Here is a 16,992-nt window from a genome sequence, read left to right as displayed (position 1 = left end):
GCATGCTGCTAGTGAACTACCTTCAAAAGGATTTTACCATCAATGCAAGGTATTATATTGAACTTTTGAACCAATTGAAGGAAGCTCTGAAGGCCAACAGGCACAGCAAACTGTCCAATATAATCTTGTTCCTGCAAGAGAATGCCTCCGCTCACACTGCACAAGTGACCACGGCAAAACTGGCAGAGATGGGATTTCAGCTGGTTGACCACCCACCTTATTCACCAGATCTAGTTCCCTCCGACTATCATCTATTTCCAAGCCTGAAGAAACACCTCAAGGGTACCAAATTTCACATTATTTCTGATGCCATGGCTGCTACGGATGCCTGGTTTGAGGCACAACCAAAATCCTTCTTTTTGTTAGGTTTACAGAACTTGGAATACCGATGTAAGAAGTGTGTTGACATCAGTGGAGAGTATGTGGAATAAATCTAAATTTTCATCATCCTATCTTGTTTTTTTCTGGGTAAAGCCAAAGACTAATCAGCAGCCCCTCGTACATGCACAATGCACACTACCACTTTGGTTATTATCTTATCTGCATATATAGACACTGCACAGTACCAATTGTCTTATCCTATATACATATACAGTACATGGCACAATACCACTTCCATATGTATGATTTGACACTGCACAGTGCCAGTTCTCTTATTCTGTATATATGGAACCTGCACAATGCCACTTCTCTTATTCTGTATAAATGAAACTGCACAGTACCTGTTCTTTTATTATGTAAATATGGGCACTGTACAGTTCCCGTTCTCTTATTCTGTATGTATGGACATTGCACAATAACACTTTTCTTATTCTATTTGTATGGATACTTCACAGTTCAACTTCTCTTATTTTCTATGTATGGGGACTGCACAGTAACACTTCTCCTAACCTGTATATATGGACACTGCACAGTACCTCTTCTCTAATTCTGTATGTACAGTATAGGCACTGCATAGTACCACTTCTCTTATTCTATATGTATGGACAACACAGTACAACTTCTAATAGTATATATGTATGGGCACTGCACCGTACCATTCCTCTTAAGGCCACTTTACACGCTGCGACATCGCTCAAGCGTTCTCGTTGGGGTCACGGAATTTGTGACGCACATCCGGACGCTTTAGCGATGCCGTTGCGTGTGACACCTTTGAGCGATTTTGCATCGTTGCAAAAACGTGCAAAATCGCTCATCGGTGACATGGGGGTCCATTCTCAAATATCGTTGCTGCAGCAGTAACGAAGTTGTTCCTTGTTCCTGCAGCAGCACACATCGGTACGTGTGACACCGCAGGAACGAGGAACCTCTCCTTGCCTGCCTCCTGCCCGCAATGCGGAAGGAAGGAGGTGGGCGGGATGTTTGTCACGCCCATCTCCGCCCCTCTGCTTCTATTGGGCGGCGGTTCAGTGACACAGCTGTGATGTCGCTGTGACGCTGAACGAACCGCCCCCTTAGAAAGGAGGCGTTTCGCTGGTCACAGCGACATCGCAGGGCAGGTAAGTAGTGTGACGGGTCTGAGCGATGTTGTGCGCCACGGGCAGCGATTTGCCCATGTCGCACAACCGATGGGGGCGGGTACCCACGCTAGCGATATCGGTCACGATATCGCAGCGTGTAAAGCGGCCTTTATTCTGTATACATGTGTCGCGGGCAGAGGAGGGGACGCCGCGCTCTCCCTACTGCTCGGGTCCGGCTGCCGCGGCTGCTGCGGCCTGCCGCTGCTCGGTGGCTCGAGCGATGGGCCGGATCCCGGGGACTCGAGCGGCGCTCCTCGCCCGTGAGTGAAAGGGGATTGGGATTTGGGATTGTTTATTGTCCGTGACGCCACCCACGGTTGTGGTGATTTGTTGACACCACCGCTGCTCTGTATGGGGATCCCGGGAGTGGTGGTATGGAGCAGCCAGATGTTAATCCTCCCCTCCGTGGGTAGGGGGTTGGTTGTCCCGGAGCCCAATGATGAGGTGGGTGATGCAGGGCTTGGTGGGGTGCAGGGACGCGGGGGCAGCTCTGTGCCTTGCGGCACTGTGGTACTCACTCAGCCTGAGACGATGGCACAGTTCTCGGTAAAACACACGGCTGGAAAGACGGTTCCCACGGACGGCTGCACTTGCTTTCCCCAGTAGGTGACGGTCCCTTTTCCCTGCACCTAAGATGATGATGGTTGCGATGGGTTCCCACCGGTAACCCGCTCCCCGGCTTGGATATGGGCCGGAGGAGCCCTACTTTGCCCGCAGGCGCTGGCCCTGAGAAACTGGTGCCCTGGCGGTGGCGGTGTCTCTCTGTTACGGTTGGACTGTTGTCTTCAATCGGGACTTGGTTGTTAGGAGACAGACGTCCCCTTCACTGACGGATTTGGCAAATTATGGCGACTCCTAGCCTTGCCGGGATCTGAAAGGCCCCTGCCCTGGTGCTGACTGTTCTTCGAATACTGCTCCAGACCGCCGGGTCACCACCCGTCCGCGATCCTTCCAGCAACCTCCGAGCAGTCCCCCTGCAGACTATCACCGCCGTCTGCTGACCTTGCTGTCACTGTCCGGGGCACACACCCGGACCAACTTCAGGCTTTACTACTGTCACTTTTCTGTCACTTCAGCTTTTCTCTTTAGCTCCACTACCACTTCACTTGACTCAAGCTCTCCTGAGCTAAATTGTTCTTTCCACTTCTCCCTCCAAACTCCATCTCCTCCTCAGACCCTAGTCTGGCTTCAACTGCCTGGTTCTCCCGCCTCCAGGGCTGTGAACTCCTTGGTGGGCGAAGCCAACCGCCTGGCCCACCCCCTGGTGTGAACATCAGCCCCTGGAGGAAGGCAACAAGGATTTTGGTAGCCTAGGTGTTCCTAACTGGGGTGTAGGGTGTGGTGGTGTTATGACCTGTGACCCCTGGCTTGCCCAGGGCGTCACACATGGATATTGTGTAGGTGAGTGCAGCCCCTACTAAGGATGTTGCTTTACTGTGATTTTCAGATTGTGTTGTACTGAGGCTTTAAGGGGTACTTTGCATGCTGCGACATCGCTAACCGATTGCAGCGACGCCTAGCGCGTTAGTCCCCGCCCCCTCGCAGATGCGATATCTTGTGATAGCTGCCGTAGTGAACATTATCGCTACGGCAGCTTCACACGCACTTACCAGCCCTGCGACGTCGCTCTGGCCGGCGACCCGCCTCCTTCCTAAGGGGGCGGGTCGTGCGGCATCACAGCGATGTCACATGGCAGGCAGCGAATAGAAGCAGAGGGGCGGAGAAGAGCGGGACGTAAACATCCCGCCCACCTCCTTCATTCCTCATTGCAGGCGGGACGCAGGTAAGGAGATGTTCCTCGCTCCTGCGGCTTCATACACAGTGATGTGTGCTGCCGCAGGAACTAGGAACAACATCGTACCTGTCGCTGCAGCGAAATTATGGAAATGACCGACACTACACAGATCACCAATGCACGACGCTTTTGCGATCGTTTATCGGTGCTTCTAAGCTTTACACGTTGCAACGTCGTTACTGGCGCCGGATGTGCGTCACTTTCGATTTGACCCCGACGACATCGCAGTAGCGATGTCGCAACATGCAAAGTACCACTATGAGACTGGCTCACTAGCAGAGCATAATGGGATGGCCCAGATCTTCCCCTCCTGCTGGGAGCTGTTTTGGTCTGTTTGGAGAGAAGTGGAGAGAGAAGCAGGACGTGATACACAGAGTTCCAGGACGAGCAGAGGGACACACACAGGAAGGAGTTTGTGCAGTGGCTGTGCCATGACTTTGAGTAGCTAGGTCTGTGTGAGAAGGAGCTGAGAGAGTTCCTGGTGGCCCAGAGGAATGCTCGCCTGAGAGAGATGGTATCCGGCCTGTTAGCACACACTGCCTGGATGAGCCCAGCTGTCTGGGGTATTGAGTGAAGAAAAGAACTTCATTGTCCTCAAGCCCCAGAGTGGACCGATCTTGTGTCAGTACTGTGAGTGGATGCACGGGTGCTGCGGTTAGGGAACAATATTAGGCCTCCGTAGTTAGAGTGCGGTAGACGCACAATCATTTTAGGGGAGACCAGTTAGGATAGAGGTCAGAGCAGGATTGTTGTACGTTATAGATACATGTCGCTGTACTGCTGGTGAATATATTGTTGGTTGTTATAGTTGTGGTGACTTGGGTAGTCACTTCAGCTAAAGCGTATAATCTTGTATTGTGGACTGTATTCCAGCCTATATTGCTTTTCTTCAGCTGCCCGGCAGCTCACGTTTGTAATCCTCTGTAAATAAACACTCACCATGGTTTATCCGTCAATTCGTCTGATTGCGTGACTTGCTCTGCATTGCGGTGGGCCATTGGTGTATCGCTTCAAGTGGCGCTGCGAGCAGGGTCACGGTTATCAAGATGGAGGCAGTGGATAGCCATCGGAGAAGTGGTGGCAGGCAATGGTGGAAACCCTGCAAGGACCCTTCCAATGGGTGCCATATTTAACATGTTACCCAGATTCGATGATAGAAACATGTGGTTGACTGATTGGGTGTCCCACTTACAAGGCATACTGAAAGTTTACAACATCAGCCCTGCCCTCAAATTAGAAATCGCCTTGATCACCCTGGAGGGAGAAGCCTGTAGAAGCGTCTGTCCACAACCATAGAGCACGCACAGCACTCTAAGAGAGCTAGTGATCTTCTTAGAAGAGATGTATGGTGAGACCGCAAGTGCAGGACACCCCCGGGTAAAATTCTTCTCTGGATTCCAGTGGGAAGAGGATGTTTTCCAGTATGCCATGGCATTACAGGAGGCGATGGCTGAGGTCTAAAAAAAGGAAGAGGTTGGGACTGCCGGCTTAGGGCCTGTTAACCGGACACTCCGGGAACAGTTTATACTGCGACTTTGTAACACCCCCTTATGGCGAGCCCTGTCAGAACGTGTCTGGGCAAACCAGACCCTCTCGTTCTGGAAGATTCTGGTAGAGGTAGTGGCCTGAAGCAAGGAAAAGGTCTATGCCTCCGGAGTCATATGCTATCACGCTGCCATCCCTCGTGGAGGAACCACTCAGGAAGCTGTCCTCATACAAGTGGTGCAGAACCTACAGACCGCCCTAATGAACATGCAGGAAAAGCTGATCCGGATGGAATCGGAGATGAGTAATCTATCGGTCTCTAAAGCCTCTTATTTAGCTTTGCTTTGCAGTATCCTTACCAGCCTTATCCTCCATGTCCTACAATGCAGTTGTGGCATCTGGGCTCGCCACGGATGAGCTACTCCCCCAGGCAACCTATAGAGACTGGACACCAGAACCGGAGTATATTCCGGAGGAGAGAGGACGTCACCTGTAGGTGGTGTGGAAAACAAGGCCACCGGGCCCAAAACTGCCGGAAGGGACCCCCAGGCAGGGAAGAGCCCCCGATTGTGGCAGCCTTGACAAGTGGAGAGGCGTGTGTACTAACTAAATCACTGGGGCGAACTAAAGAAGAATACTCAATATAAAGATGAAGGTTTGAGACAGATAAAGCAATAGGTAGCCCAGCAGCAGATCCCAAACAAAGTGAAGAGAGATAGCCTTGATGTCAACATGAAGATTATACTTTGGGAACGATTGGAACTCCGTGATGCCATACTCTACCGCAGAAAGCAGCACACCAAGAGGACCAAAGTGAGATGGCAGGTGGTCCTCCTGAAAGCCTTGGTGCACAAATTAATCTAAAAAGCTCACGAGTTTGGAGCCCACTTCGGTTCGGTCAAGACCTACTAGTGGCTGCAGCAGTACGTATATTACCCCAGGCTAGAGTCTGCAGTAGAAGAAGGTTGTCAGCGATGCCGAGTGTGTGATCTCAGCAAGAGTACCAAACAAAGGGCTCCCATCTAGTCATGACAGTTAGCTGCAGCACAATTGCAAAAGAAGGTGTACAGTGGTCGCAGCCTGGTGCAGGAGGTCCTACTTCGGCCTTGGGATCGGGTGCTAGTATGAGAGAAATGTTCTAAGGGTAATCTAAGTGAAAGATGGGAAGTCCAGCCCTACATGTTGCTGGAGCAAGCATATGCTGATGGACCTGGCTACAAGGCCCAAGTCAAAGGTGGGGCGGCTGGTCCCAGTGTCATTCACCGAAACATGCTGAGGCCGTGTTGCTTTGAAACTTGCACGACGACGATGGCTCTGAAGGAACAAGCCCCTGCTCCGAAGACCGTGTCACCTCTCTGTCTCGTCGATGAAGACTGGTGATCCGTTCCAAGTGTAACTGAGTCTCCTCTGCATGAGAACTCATCATTGCCACCTCAGCTAGAAGAATAACCGTTGAATCCTCCTGAGGACCCTGTGGTGAATGCTACCCTGGAAGAGAGCCAAGAGTCAAGTGAGAGCCAGGATATCCGAAGATCCTGGAGGTCTCCTGCAGAGCTTCCACCAGTTAGATATGCAGACCAGTTGGTATTGTCAGTATTCTTGATGCTGTTGTCTTCCTCTACAGGTGGTACCTATGCATTACGTGCTCATGTGTTGTACTGTGGGACCGCCGGAGATAGCGAGAGAGACGGCTACCCTTCGATGTAGGTTCCCAGAGGCAAAGAACCTAAAAAAGCCAGCTTCTGTGACTGGTTCATGCCCTTATATCGTCATGGCCGAGGACGGCCATCATTAAGGAGGGAGGCATGTAGGGGAGTGCAGCCCCTACTAAGGATGTTGCTTCACTGTGACTTTCAGATTGTGTTGTACCGAGGCTTTAAGAGACTGGCTCACTAGCAGAGCATAATGGTATGTCCCAGATCTCCCCTGCTGCTGGGAGTTGATTTGGTCTGTTTGGAGAGAAGTGGAGAGAAAAGCATGAAGTGAGACACAGAGTTCCAGGACAAGGAGAGGGTCACACATAGGAATTAGTCTGTACAGTGGCTGTTTCATGACTTTGAGTAGCTCCTGTGTCTGTGTGAAAAGGAGCTGAGAGAGTTCCTGGTGGCCCAGGGGAATGCTCGCCTGAGAGAGATGGTATCCGGCCTGTTAGCAGACACTGCCTGGATGAGCCCAGCTGTCAGGAGAATCGAGTGAAGAAAAGACCTTCATCGTACTCAAGTCCCAGAGCGGACCGGTCCTGGAACAGTACCGTGAGTGGATGCTCGGTTGCTGCAGTTAGGGAACCATATTAGGCCTCCATAGTTAGAGTGTGGTAGCCGCACGGTCTTTTTAGAAGAGACCAGTTAGGATAGAGGACAGAGCATGATTGTTGTATGTTATAGATACATGTCGCTGTACTGCTGGTGAATATATTGTTGGTTGTTCTAGTTGTGGTGACCTGGGTAGTCACTTCAGCTAAAGAGTATAATCTTGTATTGTCGGCTGTATTCCGGCCTATATTCCTTTTCTTCAGCTGCCTGGCCGCTCACGTTTGTAATCCCCTGTAAATAAACATTCACCCTGGTTTATCCGTCAATTCGTCTGATTCTGTCACACCGAGGGCCCACTGCAATACAGAGCAAGTATCACTTCAATTGCACAGTACCTATTCTCTAATTCCTTATATATGGGCAATGCATAATACCACTCCTGTTATTCTGTATGTATGCATATTGCACAGTACCTCTTCTCTTAATCTGTGTATTGAGCACTACACAGTACCATTTCTCTTATTCTGTATACTGTATATGGGTACTGCACTCTACCAGTTGTCTTTTTCTGCATATACAGTATGGACACTTCATAGTACCACTTCTCTTACTCTGTATATATAGAATCTACACAGTACCTCTTCTCCTATTCTGTATATATGGGCACTGCACTTTACCACTTCTCTTATTCTGTCTTTATGGACACTGCATATGGTCACTTCTCTTACTATGTATGTATGGACACTACACAGTACCTCTTGTCTTATTCTGTATATATGGGCACTTCACAGTATCACTACTCTTTTTCTATATGTTTGGATATTGCACAGTACTACTTCTCATATTCTGTATGCATGGACATTGCACAGTACCATTTCTCTTATTCTCTATGTTCATAATGGTCACCGGCCTAGTCTACTCATTCACATAGCATTCGAGCACACATGGGGAATCTGTGAACACAGATATAGTGGATACTGGCGCTGGTCTGGACATCAAGATGGACACCATCATTTTCGAAGGCGTAGTGCAACTGTCTGTCTCCTACATCCCTTGTTAGCTAAGTTACTACCTACAATGCAACAGAACAAAATACAATGCTTGTGTCCGACAAGCACTTTTTACCATTTGTGACCCCCCTTCTTTTTACATTGTAAGATGGCAAGCAGGACCCGTACTCCTGCTGTAACTGTTGAACTATGTCTTACTTGTATTGTCTTTATTGTTTGTACATTGTCCCTGCTTAATGGTAAAGTACTGCTGAATATGTTTGCGCTATATTGGAATAACACAAAAAAACTGAGAAAAAAGGCAAATTGGACAGAATTTTACATAGAACTCCAAAAATGCGCCAGATAAAATTGTTAAAACCCTCAATATTTGGTTGCACACCCTTTGGAATAAATACCTTCGACCAATGCTTCCTATAACTGTCCACAAGCTTCTTACACCTCTCACTTGGAATTTTGGACTCTTTTGGAAACTGCTCTAGGTCTCTCATATTTAAAGACGCCTTCCCCTAACAGCAATTTTAAGATATCTCCACAGGTGTTAAATGGGATTTAGATCTGGATTCATTGCTGCCACTTCAGAACTCGCCAGCTCATTGTTTCCATCCATTTCTGGGAATTTGTTGAAGTATGTTTGGGGTTATTGTCCTTTTGAAAGACGCAACCCAGATTTATGACACTAGGCTCTACATTGCCACTCAAAATCCTTTGCTAATCTTAATATTTCATAATGCCTTGCACACAGTCAAGACACCCAGTGCCAGAGGCAGCAAAACATCTTTGAACCTCCACCATATGTGACTGTAGGTACTGTGTTCTTTTCTTTGAAGGCCTCATTCTATTTTCTGTAAACAGTAGAATGATGTGGTTTACCAAAAAGCTCTATCTTGGTCTCATTTATCCACAAGTACTTTCCCAGAGGGATTTTCGCTTACTCACGTAGAATTTGACAAAATGCAGTCTAGCTTTTTTATTTTTCTCTATCAAAAGTGGGATCCTCCCGGGTATTCTACCATAGCATTTCATTTCAGTCAAATTGTTCGCGCTGACACTAATGCACCCTGAGCCTGCAGGGCAGCTTACATTTCTTTGGATCTTGTTTGGGGCTGCTTATCCACCATCTGGACTATCTAGTGTTGCAACCTTTCATAATTTTTTCTCTGCTGACCAAGCCCAGGGACATTAGCTACAGTGCCATGGGTTGTAAACGTCTTGATTATGTTTCACACCATGGACAAAGGAACATCAAGATTTCTGGAGATAAACTTGTAACCTTGAGATTGTAGATATTTTACAACAATTTTGGTTCTCAAGTTCTCAGACAGTTATCTTGTCCTCTTTCTTTTCTCCATACTTAGTGTGGCACACATAGACACACAATGCAATGATTGAGTCAGCTTCTCCCCTTTTTATCTGGTTTCAGGTGTGATTTTCATATTGCCCACACCTGTTACTTGCCATAAGTCAGTTTCAATGAACATCACATGCTTTAAACAAAGTTGTTTACCTACAATTTTGGAAAAGTGGCAAGAATTTTGTCTGACCAATTTGTGGTGATATTATGTCCAATTTACATTTATTTCTCAGTTTGTTTTGTGTTCTTCCAACACACACAGAAAATAAATGTGTGTATAACAAAATATGTGTAATTGCAATCATTTTCCCTGAGAAATACTTCATGTTCTAGATCAAATTCAAGGGTTCCAACACTTTCGGCCATGACTGTATTTCAAAACTCTAACTTATTATCTCAGAGCTCTGACTTATTTTCATTTTCTGTAAGAAATAATTCATTTTCTGCAACAATTGTAAGGGCGCCAACACTTTCAGAAATGACTGTAAATACATATTTTATGATTATTCATTGTGTAGTGGCCTTTCTTGGGTAGTGCAACCCAGCCCCATAAGAGCTGACCTATAGTACCTGAGAACAGCTACTACAAAGTGTCATCAGCCATGCTGTTCCGACTAAGAACCCTGCTTACATTCAGCAGGTGTTAGAAATGCGGATCGATGACGTTGCAAGTTGTTGGACACCAACTAAGCTGATATTGATACCTATGCTAAGAATAGGTGGATAGGTCATCAATATCTAAGTTGACAACCCTTTTAAGACTTAATTGCTTCTTGGCCTTTCAGCTAAAATCAAGTATAGTATCTGTTCTTATCAGTGGTTGCGGACTTATGCCGGCATCACACGGGACGATCTATCGTGCGATCGTACCCGCCCCCATCGTTTGTGCGTCACAGGTAATTAGTTGCCCGTGGCGCACAAAGTCATGAACCCCCGTCACACGTACTTACCTCCTGGACAACCTCGCTGTGGGCGGCGAACATCCTGTTCCTGAAGGGGGAGGGACGTTCGGCGTCACATCAACGTCACACTGCGGCCGGCCAATAGAAGCGGAGGGGCGGAGATGAGCGGGACGTAACATCCCACCCACCTTCTTCCTTCCGCATTGCCGGTGGGACGCAGGTAAGCTGTGTTCGTCGTTCCCGGGGTGTCACACGGAGCGACATGTGCTGCTTCGGGAACGATGAACAACCGGAGCACAGAAGGAGGACCGACTTTTTAAAAATGAACCATGTGTCAATGAGCAACGACGAGGTGAGTATTTTTGCTCGTTCACAGTTGTTCCGAGGTGTCACACGGTACGATATGTCTAACGATGCCGGATGTGCGTCACTAACAACATGACCCCAACGACATATAGCCCGATATATCGTACCGTGTGACTCCGGCATTAGGATGTATGCACCGGAACAGATGCGCGTAACAGAGGCTTCTGGTTAAATGCAGGGTGGATTATGAAGTCAACTTGTAGACGACTTTTTCTCCTGTAGGAGAGGGCTGGCATAGGACCGCATCTTTTAAAAAAAAATGTTGTGGTATTTTGTACTTGGATGCAGAAATTCTCAGCTTTGGGCTTTTAAATAATAAGACATAACATAAATAATATAAAGTTAGTGTTCTTTAGTTAGGGAGGAATAAGTTTTTGCTTAGTGTGTGACCGATCTCTGCTTCTCTACCTGCAGATTTATCAGAGGTGTTGGTTAGTATTTAAGAAGGCTTCCAGTAAAGGACCAAAGCGGCTGGAGAAGTTTTCAGATGAGCGAGCGGCATACTTCCGATGTTATCATAAGGTAAATATGAGACAATATTATGCATGAAGGAAGGAAAAGATCTATAGTAAAAGTATTCATATCCAGTAAACTTTTCCACATTTTTTCACGTTATGTCAACAAATTTAAATGTATTTTATTGGGATTTTACGTGATATACAAACACTGAGTAGCAAGTATTTGTCAAGTCTAAAGCGGGCTTTACACGCAACGACATCACTAATGACATGTCGTTGGGGTCACGGAATTCGTGACGCTCATCCGGCCTCGTTAGCGACGTCGTTGCGTGTGAAACGCAGGAACGACTGTTAACGATCAAAACTACTTACCTAATCGTTGATCGTTGACACATCGTTCCTTTCCCGATTATCGTTGATATTGCAGGACGCAGGTTGTTTGTCGTTCCTGCAGCAGCACACATCGCTATGTGTGACACCGCAGGAACGAGGAACAACATCGTACCTGCGGCCGCCGCCAATGAGGAAGGAAGGAGGTGGGCGGGATGTTACGGCCGCTCATCTCCGCCCCTCCACTTCTATTGGGCGGCCGCTTAGTGACGCCGCTGGGACGCCGAACGAACCGCCCCCTTAGAAAGGAGGCGGTTCGCCGGCCACAGCGACGTCGCAAGGCAGGTAAGTATGTGTGACAGATCCTAGCGATGTTGTGCGCCTCGGGCAGCAATTTGCCCGTGACGCACAACCGACGGGGGCGGGTGCTATCGCTTGCGACATCGCTAGCGATGTCGCAGCGTGTAAAGCCCGCTTAAGGGAAATATTTATACACACGAATATGCTTTCATCTAAACCCTCCATTGAAGCTCTGGCAGTATGTTTATGGTCGTTGTCCTGCTGAAAGGTGAATCCAGTCCCAAGTCTTTTCCAGCCTCTACCAGGTTTTTCCTCGGGATTGTCCTGTATTTATATCCATCCATTTTCCAATCAACTCTGACCAACTTCCCTGTCCCTGCTGAAGAAAAGCCTCACAGCATGAGCTGCCACCACCAAGTTTGATGGTAGGGATCATGTTTTTAGAGTGATATGTAGTGTTAGTTTTCCGCCACATAAAGTATTTTGTATTTGGCCCAAAAGTTCTACGTTGGTCTCATCTGACCAAAGCACCTTCTTCCACATGCTGACTTTGTCTACTACATGGCGTGTGGAAGAAGGTTCTCTGGTCAGATGAGACTGCAGACCTAAATCCCATTGAGAATATGTGACAAGACTTGAAAATTGATGTTAACAGACGCCTCCATCCAATCTCACTGACCTAGAGCCGTTTTACAAAGAAGAATGAGCTGAGCAAAAATTTCAACCTCTAGATGTGCAAAGCTGGTAGAGACATCCCCCAAATGATTTGCAGCAGTAATTGCAGCAACAGGTAGTCTTACAAAGTATTGACTCGCGGCTGAATATAAATGCACTTCACAATTTACAGAAATAGATTTTTAAAATATTTAGAAACCGTGTATATTTTCTTTACACTTCACAAACAGTTGCTACTTAGTGTTGATATACAGTATTGCTTAAAATCTTCTTAAAATTATTTTAGGTTTGTTGGGGTAACGTAAATGTGGAAAATTTTCAAATGCTATACTTTTTCAACGCACTGTATATTCCTCTCCACCGAGGATGTTATTACAGTGGATATATTCTAGTACATAGGGGCAGTAGTATAGTAGTTATATTCTTGTTAACAGGAGGCAGTATTATAGTAATTCTATTCTTGTACTTAGGGAACAATATTATAGTAGTTATATTCTTGTACATAGGGGGCAGTATTATAGTAGCTATATTCTTGTACATAGGAGGCAGTATTATGGTAGTTATATTCTTGTTAACAGGAGGCAGTATTATAGTAATTATATTCTTGTATTTAGGGAACAATATTATAGTAGTTATATTCTTGTACATAGGGGGCAGTATTATAGTACTTATATTCTTGTACATAGGGGGCAGTATTATAGTAGCTATATTCTTGTACATAGGAGGCAGTATTATGGTAGTTATAGTTTGTACATAGGGGAAGTATTATAGTAATTCTTTTCTTGTACATAGAAGCAGTGTTATAGTAGTTATATTCTTGTACAATGGCGGCAGTATTACAGTTATATTCATACATAGGGGCAATATTATAGAAGTTATATTCTTGTTAATTGGATCAGTATTATAATAATTATATTCTAGTACATGGGGAGCGGTGTTATAGTAGTTATATTCTTGTACATAGAATAGAGGCAGTATTATAGTAATTGTATTCTTGTACATATTATTATAGTAATTATATTCTTGTACATAGAAGTGGTGTTATAGTAGTTATAGCAGTTATATTCTTGTACCTAGGGGGCAGTATTATAGTTTTATTTTTTTCCGTAGGGGCAATATTATAGTAGTTACATTCTTGAACATGGGGCAGTATTATAGTAGTTATATTCTTATACATAGAGGGCAGTATTATAGCAGTTATGTTCTTGTACATAGGAGAGAGTATTATAGTAGTTATGTTCTTGTACATAGGAGAGAGTATTATAGTAGTTATATTCTTATACATAGGGGCAGTATTATAGTAGTTATGTTCTTGTACATAGGAGGCAGTATTATAGTAGTTACGGTATATTTTTGTACATAGGGTACAGTATTATAGTAGTTATATTCTTGTACATGGGGCAGTATTATAGTAGTTCTATTCTTGTACATAGGGGCAGTATTTTAATGCATATTTTCTCGTACATTTCTTGTAGTTTTAACTCACATGAACATTTCCCTGCTCAGAATTATGATTATTTCACTCCAACAATTTATAAATTATATAGTGGGGGCCAGTTGGGACCTTTGCGGGAGAATTACAGTGACAACTGTTATTTTGCTGTCACACTTTTTCACAGGCATTTATCACACATTAGTGAAAGGCGCAGGAGGAGAAACCTTTAATGTCACATAATTGTGCCACACACAATGTATAACGGAGCGGCTGCACACGCCCGACACCTTGTTATGCTTTCTGCCATGTAAGTGATGTTTTCAGCCATAATCATTAGTGGAGAGTGCAGTAATTGAAGTATGTAGAGGATTTGCTGGTGATTATTATTAATGCACTGTATTTACCGCTGCCACCATCTACGCTCAGGTTATGTCAGACTGACAGAGAACTCAGCCTCAGTCGCTGACCCTTGGACCTAGTGGGTAAATGTTTTCTGTACAGGTTGTTTTTTTACTTTGATTATTATGGAAAATATTGATTAGTATTCGCTGGGAAAGTATCACAAAGGCTTAGATACAGCCGGTTCATGAATAGTATCACATGCGACAGGCTTAGATACATCCGCTGCAACAATAGTATCCCACATAACAGATTTAGATATTGGTATAATGCATAAAGGGTTAAACATTAGCTTTTATTTTGGCCATTTTTAATGACATAACTAATATTCTTCTTAAATACTCTGTGCTGCTGTGAGTCCAGCTTCTTGCACTACATTAATCTGTGCCTTCCCCAAAAATGGTAATTTTATTAAAAAAAATTATATAATTAATCGTGTTGTTAAAGGAGTTGTTCACTACTTTAACATTGATGGCCTTGCCTTATGATAGGTCATCAATGTCAGATCGGCCAGTTTGCGACACCCTGCACCCCCGCCAATCCGCTGCACCCGGTGCTGGCGGAAGCTGGAAATAGTTCCGGAGCTGCCCCGCCTCCTCATACCGGCAGTGGCTGGTTACTGTACATCCGCCTCCTATTGATTTGAATAGGAGGCGGATATGCACTACCTGGTCGCGGCCATTATCAAAAGATGGGGCAGCTCCGAAATTGAGCACTTTCTGCTGCCGCCAGCCCCGAGGATAGCTGATTGGTGGGGGTGTAGGGTGTCAGACCCCGGCTGATCAGACATTGATGACCTATCCTAATGATAGGTCATCAGTTGTAAACTAGGACCACCCCTTTAATTATAACGCCTGAAATCCTCTGTGCTGTTGGCATACTAAGCTCCTTAGGGTACGGGTCCACTTGCGTATGACTCGTGCGAGTCTCGCATCGGTATCACCCCGCACAGCCGCACACTCTCCTGACAGGAAGGGGTCAGCTGCATGTATTTCTATGCATTCCTGTCAGGAGAGTGTGCGGCCGTGCGGGGTGATACCGATGCGAGACTCGCACGAGTCATACGCAAGTGGAACTCTGGCCTTACTCTCAGTCTACCTCCCATAAAATGTGCTCTTCTGCTCTCCTTAAGTATTCTGTGCTGCTGTAAACCCTTCTTTAACTATTTACAATATCTCTAAAGGCTGCTTTACACCAGACAATCTATCGTGCGATAGATCGTCGGGGTCACGGTTTTTGTGACGCACATCCGGCATCGCTGGCGATGCCGGCCTGTGTGACACCTCCTAGCGACGCAGTATCGCTCACAAATCGTGAGTCGTGTACTGGTCGCTAGGTTCCATAATATCGGTCCTGAAATCGGGCGACGGTTGTTCATCGTTCCCGTGGAATCACACGTCGCTCCGTGTGACACCACGGGAACGATTAACATCGCGTACCTGCCTCCCGCGGCTGCCGCCGGCTCTATGTGGAAGGAAGGAGGTGGGCGGGATGTTTACATCCTGCTCATCTCCGCCCCTCCGCTTCTATTGGCCGGCGGCCGTGTGACGTCGCTGTGACGCCGAACGTCCCTCCCACTCCAGGAAGTGGACGTTCGCCGCCCACAGCGTGGTCGCACGAGAGGCAAGTACGTGTGACGGGGGTTACCGACTTTGTGCTCCACGGGCAGCGATTTGCCCGTGACACAAAAATGACGGGGGCGGGTACGATCGATTGTGAAATTGCACAATCGGTCGTACCGTGTAAAGCAGCCTGCAGTCCGTGACCTCCAACAAGATCAGCGCACACCTCTCCTGAAATACTCTGTGTAGCTGTTAATATTTATTTAGGTTTTTTGGCTACTATATGACATAGTCTTTTTAAACAGCCATAATAAACTCCCTCTTTCCTTGTCATATTCCAGGCAGTTAAGTTGGAATGATTTTACTCCATCATAAATGGTAACCGGCAGAGAGCGCTTTGTCGGTGAAAGTGTTAATAGGTTTGGCGGTGGCGGAGGACGGGGTCAGGCTGGTCACCGCTGTCAGCTCTTTGTTCCCTTAATGAAGCTGTTTGTACATTTTGCAGGCACTAATCAATATGTGTTTCTGTGACATGAGGCAGGAGGTATCGCAGGGGGAGCGCAGAATGGAGAGCACCGGCTGCGTATTACTCTCCATGACATGATTTATGGAGGGTTTCTAGGCCGATGCTGCTCCCTAAAAATATATATATATATATTTTTTTGTTTATTCTTCATCGTGGCAAACTGGTTCTTGCAAAATTGCGTACAATCGCAGGGACCACAATCATCACTTGAATAGGGCATGGTCCCCAAGTTGCTCTTAATCTATGGGACTGATGGAGACGGCGGAGTATATCTCATCCAATAACCGTCCATACATCTTCTTATTCCAGGTCACAGAGCTGAACAATGTAAAAAGCATCAACAGACTCCCAAAAACCACCAAGAAGCACGCGGTGGGGATATTCTTCACTGATGATACCTCCAAAACATTTGCTTGTGAATCAGGTAAGATATGGGATATCCCTTTAGGGGCTGAGCTCAGCTGGTGCCATGCTGCACTTCGACCAACCCTCGGGTCTCATAGACCCCATCTAATCACATTGCACTTTATTTAAAACCGTATTTTGTTGAAATTGAAGCACGCCCGCCCCAATTACTAATATCTGTCATAGCAGATATAAAACGTTGTGTCATATTAAGGGGT

General features: G+C 46.2%; 1 protein-coding gene across 1 annotated transcript in view; it reads left to right on the top strand.

Moving 5' to 3' along the window:
- DOK5 (docking protein 5) overlaps positions 1 to 16,992 on the top strand; it is a 198,197-nt gene that overhangs the window by 140,021 nt on the left and 41,184 nt on the right. Inside the window, exons 2-3 of the mRNA XM_075347839.1 lie at positions 11,099 to 11,206; positions 16,679 to 16,793. Coding sequence (XP_075203954.1) covers positions 11,099 to 11,206; positions 16,679 to 16,793 — 223 coding nt within the window. The remainder of the gene's footprint in view (positions 1 to 11,098; positions 11,207 to 16,678; positions 16,794 to 16,992) is intronic.

This window comes from Anomaloglossus baeobatrachus, chromosome 5, assembly GCF_048569485.1.
Source record: "Anomaloglossus baeobatrachus isolate aAnoBae1 chromosome 5, aAnoBae1.hap1, whole genome shotgun sequence".
Taxonomy (NCBI): domain Eukaryota; kingdom Metazoa; phylum Chordata; class Amphibia; order Anura; family Aromobatidae; genus Anomaloglossus; species Anomaloglossus baeobatrachus.
The sequence above is the reverse complement of the archived record's forward strand: the minus strand, read 5'-3'. Positions and strand labels throughout refer to the sequence as shown.